The 9,366-nt window shown below is 35.0% G+C and overlaps 1 protein-coding gene across 1 annotated transcript; it reads left to right on the top strand.

Moving 5' to 3' along the window:
• Positions 1-495: 495 nt before the first annotated feature.
• On the top strand, positions 496-6,400 carry LOC138309733 (protein usf-like). Its single transcript, XM_069250952.1, has 3 exons — positions 496-654; positions 3,555-3,883; positions 4,563-6,400. Exons 2-3 carry the CDS (start codon positions 3,560-3,562, stop codon positions 4,920-4,922), a joined length of 684 nt encoding a protein of 227 aa, XP_069107053.1. The 5' UTR covers positions 496-654; positions 3,555-3,559; the 3' UTR covers positions 4,923-6,400.
• The last annotated feature ends 2,966 nt before the right edge of the window (positions 6,401-9,366 follow it).

Raw genomic sequence — 9,366 nt, 5'->3', positions numbered from 1 at the left:
CGTAGTGATAATCAGGATCTGTATTTTAATCAGATTGCTAAACGTTGAGCACGATGACGGTGAAATCGAAGGTTAACGAAGTGCATTTTTTCAATGATTCATAAAAATAACATATACTATATAAGTTTTAGTAAAACTTCTTAAAATTATCAGAAATTCATTTCTCATACACACGCATACATGTCTTAAAACACCCTTCTAAGGACAATACAATATCTTAAAGAACAAAGCGGCCTTTAAAAACTGGTCAAATTCTTTGTGAAAATTGGTGCCCTGAGAAAGTGGTCTTATAAAACAGATGGTCATTATAAAGAGGTGGTCGTTAAGGCAGGTTTTACTGTATTCTGATCATCAATAATTAAAGAAACAGCTAGCTATGTTATCAGTAGTAAGTGCAATGATATTGATTACTTTCTTCGACAAGAACTTTCTAGAATGGCGATTCTGAGAAAAGGTTAGTTTTATTTCATTCCAGGATGTTTGGAAAAATACCCCCCTGAATCCTTGCCAGCTGTGATCCGATAGGCCCGTTTTGAGAGCGTGCTCACGTGTGGATATATATCAGGACCACACGTACGCCGTATCACTTGGTAGATAGCAGACGACACAACTGCATCGTCCGGTCAGCTTTAACTGTGTTTGTACCTGTTCAGGGTAAGTTGATATTTGTGTGAAAGGTGAACAGAAATATGAAATAACACGAAGTATCATTTTCGCATACCTAGTATAATGTATTTGTTTCAAGGAAATGTATATGTATGCTAAATGCATGAGACCAACGTTAACAATCTGTGACATGAGATATATACATGCACAAATATCGGTCGTACATAACTATACAGCCCATGCAAATACTAACTATATAAACACAGTACCCCTGCTCGATTCGGTCTGAAAAGCGGCTACCGGCGTACGCCGGTCACGTGAACGGGCGACGACCGGGCGATCTGACAAGCAAAAAGCATAACCGGCGTATTCCATCATGGTGAACGTTTCTTCAGAGCTTTAGTAACATTTTGATTTTTGCATCAAACACAACCAAAGATTGAATTTAAGTTGAATTAATAGATAGCATGATATTCTAAACATTAATTACGCTAAACTTACCGTTATCAAGAGAAAGAAAAATATTCTACATGTACGTTTACAACTTTTCTTTTTGACAAATTAAAAGCGATTGAATAGTCGACGCATGTGCGTGGTTGTCTCTGTTTGGTAATGAACGAATAATTGGTATTCCGAAAGTAATGGTAGAGTTCATAATATAATGTGTATTTGGAAAAAAGCGATATTGCCAACAAGAAATTTAGCTTTCAAATATTCGTGTATTCCATTACCGGGCCAAGAACTTTAAGAAATTCATCAATCATTAGTGTTTAATATCAATAGGATACCGTGACTGGCTAATGTCATTTTGTTGTTTCGCCTTTTCGGAAAATGAACACCCCTCGTTCATGCTACACTGTATAATAAACACGTGTATGTTGTTTTATTCCAAAAGAGGAAATATAAGAAAGTGCATCATACTGCATTAAACTCTTGTATTGAATTTTCTTATGAAATAAAAAAAAAAACCCCATATATGGTGGCTGGTCGCATTGTCGCTCCTCACAAATTCGCTCCGTGCGTTCGAGTTGTAATGCACATTTGATGTAATGTATGGTGCATTGTAATTGGCATTGTAGAATTAATTTATATTCATATAATATAAGATAATTTTCTAGCATTTCAGCTTGGAATTTAATTACACATCGGCACAAGACAATACGCGATGCAACAGTGCGATAATGCGCGGAGTGACACTGCAAAAAACAATACAAAATACACTGTTGGACTCGGTGCGACAAATTTTATTTTCTTGCTAATACGACAGATTGACATGATTGTTTTATCGCACAGTCGCGTGATAACGGCAGGGTATTTTTGTCGCTCCAAGCACTGTCGCTCCATGCATTGTTGCAATGGGCTCCACGCCAATGATTATTTGTTCTAACTAAAATTCAAGAGATCGCTGAAGCACCGATTAGTAAAGCATGAGTTATCTAAATAAACTGGATATAAATTGATACCCTCTAGGCGCTTTATTCAAAACCAGGAATATATGATCCCTAAATTTTGTCTCTCTTATAGGCCGACATATGCTTTTGGGGAGCTAAACCATCAAGTCAGGTGTCAATGTTTAAATTTCAAATGTTTAAGTTACAAATCGTAACAGTGAAATTAGCAGTAGTTAACTTTAAACATTTATTCTTAAAAATATTTTTCCCCACTATGTTCAAATGACATTATAATATTGAACGTGTACATTGGTATCAATTGGGACGCCCCATTATATATGCCATATATAATCCATAGTATGTAGCCGCAATTTGCATGATAATATAAAAAGAGTTTCTATGTGTATGCTTTCGTAATAGTCGAATTCGGTGAAACAATCGTTTCCAGTACATGCTATAAACACTATTAAACATAATGGCATGGTTATTTCATAATATCTACATTTACTTGTTACTTCTACTATATAAACTAACCAAGGCCAAGTGAAGTATATGTGGGTATAACTGACAACCAAAAGTGACCATTATGACGCACTAATGTTGACTTAGTGACGTCAACTGATCATCGTCCAAATGGCTGTTCCATCTTGTGGATTATATCGCCTTTGATAAACGGTTTTCGTGGTCTAACTTAAACAATGTTAATGCAGAGACCCCAAAATGAGTTGATAATGTAAATATAAGCATTAAACTATCTTCCTATGGCATCTATGGTCTATATTGATGCCAGAGCTTTGCAAACAATCATCTCATAATGCGCGCTCTGCAAAGCTCTGGCTTCTATATAGACCATAGATGCCATAGGAAGATAGTTTAATACTTAATAATATATATTATTGTTATTTTTGCATATTTTGCCAAAATTTCCAATTAATACATTTACGAGTCAACAGTAATATCTATGGTTAGGACGGATGCATGGACACTTTATATCAAGTTATGTTCAAGTACAGCTAAGAAGTGATATATAGTCATACAAAAAATCACTTGTTTAAACGGTCTAAAATCATAAACGTGTATAGACCCATATATATATATATTACCTATACAAACACATTGAAAAATCTAATGGTATGTTCTATGGGAACAAAGTAGTGTGAAGAAAAAGAATCTGCCAATCAGGAAGTCGGATTTAGTATGAAAACACATAAAAATTAATTATTTGCATATAATTATAATACCAATGTTTGCATGGTACGTATGCGCGACAGAAGTAAAATCATACAATGTTACTTGACATAAGCTTTACCATGTTGACGTTTGTCGATAACCGGTAGAATGGTCACAAAACTAGAATTTTATGTGTTTTTTGTATCGATTAACTACCATCATCGGGGTTTTGTCTTTTAGTGCTAAAATAAGTGGTTGTTTTTTTCTTTGTATATGTTAGTCCACCAATTATTATGCTATTTATTTTGACTACTGCGTATTTTTTTTTATAAATTTTGTTCTAAATCTAATAGAAATTTTTGACCTTATATTTTTTTTTCTTTTTAGTAAAAATGGCGTCGAAACCAAGAGAAACCTTTTTTTCAGACAACAAATTAGGGCCTTGCCCTTATGTGATATCAGGGGATGTTTCAAAAACCAAAAAGGGACTGATTGTTCTACAAGAATGGTGGGGACTGAACGATCAAATCCAAAGCGAGGCGGCGATGATCGCAGAGAAAGGGAACTTTGTCACGATTGTTCCCGATCTTTACCGAGGGAAAGTTGCCATTGACAACGAGACCGCCGGACATTATATGGGCGATCTTGATTGGGCCGGAGCTGTTCACGACATTAAGGGAGCAGCGCGCAAACTCAAGGCAATTGGTTGTGAAAAGGTACGTGGAATGCATTTTGTTCATCAGTTTGCAAGCATGTGTTAAGCAACCAAGAATTAAGTTATCTCAAAAGTTATACTTTCTATGTACAAATGTAATACTTTTGTTCACATCTAGAATAGTGAAAAAATCAAGATTATCCATAATGGTAAACCCCTTTAAAGTCACTCTAGATAAACAGAAAACAAATTTTAATCTACATATTGTATATTGGAAAACAATCATAATTATCCCCCTCGTCGTTTTCTCATAAAAAATATGACGTTTCACATATCAAAACATTACGTAACAATCAGTATCTACGAGCAGTGGTAGATAACTCTAGATATGTAATATTCAAATACAGAATAACTTGTTAAAGACAGTTTATGGTGTATGCAATGGATAAATCCAAGTGTGCTAGTTCTTATAGAACTTCTGTCGCTATGACCATTGACTTTATAGAAATCACAGATAAGGTTTTTCATTTATCATATTAACATTTTAGTATGTTACTCCCTTAGATTCAGAACGTAACGAGATTCGTTTTTTTTATTCTTCGTCAACATCTGACATTTAGCACCGTTTGCACAAGTTTGAATATGAAAAAAACCTCTTTTAGTTATATTCCAAATAATGTTACCATACTAGAAAGTGTTCTTTGTAAAATTATTTCAATGACTCTTTACGTTTGCTCCAGGTTGGTGTCACAGGATTTTGTATGGGGGGAGCTTTGTCTTTAGCAGCAGCCGCTTTGCTAAAAGAAATACAGGCCAGTGCACCATTTTATGGAATCCCAAGTGATGAACTGGCCGACGTATCAAAAATCACAATTCCCCTCCAGTGCCATTTTGGCGCTAACGATGCAGTTGAAGGATTCTCCTGTCCAAAGTCACAAGCCAAACTTAAGGAAAAGTTAGATCTCGGAAAAGTGAAATACGAGTTCCATTCTTACCAAGCTGGACATGCTTTCACCAACGCGACGTCCCAAGGTTTCCATAAGGAGTCATGTGAGCTGGCCATAGGAAGGATGGTGGACTTCATGAACAAAAACTTGTGAAACGTTACACTGCATTTTCTTTAACTTTTTCTAGCTGTTTTTGTATTGTTTTATAGTTACGATGTGTTCAATTGCAATCCTTCGCCATCCACTGTGAAATAAATGTCAGATGTTACACATGGCCTGTTACACCAGATATACTGTATATTAAAAGGAAACAAGAAAAATAGCTCTGATAGAGATTAGAAAGAGAGTGCATTAAATGTAGCGTTAGTTAAGTAAAGATGCTCCACCGTTTGACATTTATGGTATTCTTATCTATCAAAAATATGAGCAGACGAATTCGTATTTTTCTTCAGTTACAAAATTTACTTTACATCATTACCACCATTGAAAAGTTTGAGATTCTAATTTTACTTCAAGATAAAAATATTGAAAATCAATAATTGCGTTCCCTGGAACTCTGTCCTATATGGAATGAAGCATTGATTGAGCTAGAACGAATATACGTACCCGGCCTACTATACTTTCGGCCGGGTACGAATTGGTCCCTATGTGTCGTAGTGGAGAACTGCCTCCGAAAATCACTCGGGCATAGTTTTCTATACTTTTTTGTAGGTTTCCAATCGTTTTATACGTAAACATACATTTACATATCATTTTGTCCAAAACAAACACAACTACCATTCTTAATATCTACCGTACCGCTCACAAGACGTCAAATTCACAATTTGTGGACTTGTCGTAGAAATTCCCTTCAGAAAGACCTTCATATATATTATGTAAAAAAAAATAATGCCTCGATGAAAATTTTATATTTTATGTGGTTCAGTTTTATTGCCTAGTAGGTAAGCGATATCAAACAAGTACGATAAAATGCAAACAAACGTTTTATAATGGTTTGCATAATCATTTCTTTGCTCCATTAGCAGTAATGGGCGCCAATTGTAGCTCTAAAGACGACACTATTTTCTGTCAAATAGTCTTTTGAGCTACAATATTGCAGCTATGATTGAGCATGCACCAAAGAATGAATTATTTTCTATCATTTTTGGGTGTTAATAAGATATATATAGACGATTAAACACCGATATTTCTACAAACGATGACTATCGTTTATGCTATGTCGGCGGTGGAGAATTTTAGGTAATAATTCTGGCCTAAAGTAGCTGACCAGTATCACGGTGACCTATCCACAAATGTCCACTTTGGTCAGTGTTTTCAATGCGAAGAATAACTTGCATGTCGCCATTCAATTTTGGTGGTTGCTACTTTTTGTAAGCCAAACCCAAATCAGCTCAGTTGGTGTAAAGCACCTTGTGTATGGAGAATTACTCAACTAATTTCTTGCGGTAGTGTATTCACCTTGTCAGATGGATGATCTTGGCTGAAAGTAACCTGCTGCTATAAAAAGGATACCAATATTTTACTGGAAACCGGCACGGGTATGGTAACGGCGTACTCATTGTACCTGCTTGGTCATATAGCAATATTGTTATAATTAGGAATTCAATTAAAATCGTTCACAGTTCTGTCAATACTTTTTGTCTAATTTTTCATAATTGATTTAAGAAAGGATTATGCCTCGCTATTTTCTTGCAGGCTTACACTTTAGACCACGCAATTTGGAAAGAATGTTATCTTTATCTGGATGCAGTCTTTATAAAGGTCAAATTGTGATAAAATATGCTATTTAGGGTGTTATTTAGACGTGGTCGTTATTCAGTGGTAGTCGTTATTCAGATGTGGTCGTTATTCAGATGTGGTCGTTATTCAGATATGGTCGTTATTTAGATGTGGTCGTTATTCAGATGGGTCGTTATTCAGATATGGTCGTTATTTAGATGTGGTCGTTATTCAGATGGGTCGTAATTCAGACGTGGTCGTTATTCAGATGTGGTCGTTAATCAGACGTGGTCGTTATTCAGATGTGGTCGTTATTCAGATGGGTCGTTATTCAGATGTGGTCGTTATTCAGATGGGTCGTTATTCCGATGTGGTCTTTATTCAGATGGGTCGTTATTCAGATGTGGTCGTTATTCAGATATCGTTATTCAGATGTGGTCGTTATTCAGATGTGGTCGTTAATCAGACGTGGTCGTTATTCAGATGTCGTTATTTAGATGTAGTCGTTAATCAGATGTGGTCATTATCCAGACGTGGTCGTTAATCAGACGTGGTCGCTATTCAGATGTGGTCATTATTTAGATGTGGTCATTATGCAGACGTGGTCGTTATTCAGATGTGGTCGTTATTCAGATGTGGCCGTTATTCAGATGTGGCCGTTATTTAGATGTGTTCATTATTCAGATGTGGTCGTTATTTAGATGTGGTCGTTATTCAGACGTGGCCGTTATTCAGATGTAGTCGTTATTTAGATGTGTTCATTATTCAGATGTGGTCGTTATTCAGATGTGGTCGTTATTCAGATGTGGCAGTTATTCAGATGTCGTTATTTAGATGTGGTCGTTATTCAGATGTAGTCGTTATTCAGACGTGGCCGTTATTCAGATGTAGTCGTTATTCAGATATGATCGTTATTTAAATGTGGTCGTTATTCAGATGTGGTCGTTATTCAGATGTGGCCGTTATTCAGATGTGGTCGTTATTCAGATGTGGTCGTTATTTAGATGGGTCGTTATTCAGATGTGGTCGTTATTTCAGATGTGTTCATTATTCAGATGATTTAGATGGTCGTTTATCCAGATGTGTTCATTATTCAGATGTGTTCATGATGTAGTCATTATCCAGATGTGGTCGTTATCCAGATGTGGTCGTTATCTAGATGTGTCGTTATTCAGATGTGGTCATTATTCAGATGTGTTCATTATTCAGATGTGGTCATTATTCAGATGTAGTCGTTATTCAGATGTGTTCATTATCCAGATGTGGTCGTTATTCTAGAAATACTATAATCATATCGTTGTTAAATATCACTAGAAATGATATTGAAATGTACTAAATACACTGATAAATAACCACAATTTCTCAAAACTCTTCGGAATTATGAGTCTTTGTATACTTCCTCATTCATTCGTATTCTGTATCATTATCCTATTAGCTACATTTAGTAGTTCACCAATGAGTCATCAGTATTTTATCATTATAAAAGTCATCTTCTACCTCTTTTAGACGAATTCGATAACAATTTAGAATGAAAAGTTAGATGAAGTCGATACCCATTTGGCGTGACAAAGTAATTGCATATACTACTGTTCGATCTAACCCTATCGCTATGCAACATCACTACGTACACTGTAAACCTTTTTTTTATTATTTACTTATTCTGTTTTTTGTTTTCGTCCTTTTGAAAAGCTTCCAACCTTCAAACAAACAAAGCGAAAACCCACATACCAGAATCAAGCACATCTTTGAAGATGGTAGGAAACATGCCATTCCCTGCTCCATACGTATCTTATTGTTCAGTTCTTACAAATGTTTGTGTTTCTGTTTCATTCCTAAACCTACCAGTATGGGACACAACAAAACATAATTACTATGGGTTAATGATTCAAAGGAGTTCTTTGCACAAAGGTAATACTATTAGAAGTCAGCACGAGTATACTACAAAAGTTGTTGTATTGTTCACTGTAATAAACTTCAACCACTTTTCGTAAGATAAATCAGAATTACTAGCTGCACCATAACAAATCTAGTCACTAAAATAGCAGAATCATTTAATTTTATTGTTATATTTGGAAATTTATTTTGACATAATAATCGATTTGTCAAATCCAATCGGAAAAAAACATCAGATTTTTTATTTATTTATTTATTTATTTATTTATTTTTTTGCGAATTGGAGCGACACTATTGTGTTCACAAAAATCAGCAACATAGTTGCTATCATATATATATCATATACCGGTACATGCTTTTAAAGTTATATGTGCCGTAATTTTCATACTCTTGAATCAAAGAGTTTATTCACCGCCACCATTCATCAACATATTGAGAATAGCATTACTTACAAAAATAGGTTTTAAGTTTTTTAGTACAAATAAGAGCTGGAAAGGAATTTTGGCAGTTCTGGCAAAAAATCAAAATATTGTCATCTACAACGTATTGAAATGAATACATTGTACATACGGACAGCCGATGAAGAGATGATGTGGTCCATTTCACATATTAAGTGTTATTAGTACATGTAATTGTAAAGTGATTTTTCATGTATGTTTCCATCTTAACATACATAAGGGATACAAAGAAGAATTATACAATGCATAAATTCTCTGTGTTGTAACTAAAGTTTGTAAGGCAACATACATGTTTTTCTGTCCATTTGAATTATTTCAATAGCTTAATTCATTTAACCTGATGGTTTTCAATAGGTTACGTAATACAAAATAACATTTCAAAATGTTTCTCTAGTTACGGCTCAAATAACTGGATCTGTAAAAATGTAGTAGGATGACAACAAATGAACCTATAAAATATCTCCTTTCGAAGTCGTAATCGCAAAAATACTCCCTGACCTTCGAAAGTAAACCGCTATAACGCACTT

The sequence above is a fragment of the Argopecten irradians genome, chromosome 15 (assembly GCF_041381155.1).
Source record: "Argopecten irradians isolate NY chromosome 15, Ai_NY, whole genome shotgun sequence".
Taxonomy (NCBI): Eukaryota; Metazoa; Mollusca; class Bivalvia; order Pectinida; family Pectinidae; genus Argopecten; species Argopecten irradians.
This window is presented reverse-complemented; position numbering and strand designations above follow the sequence as displayed.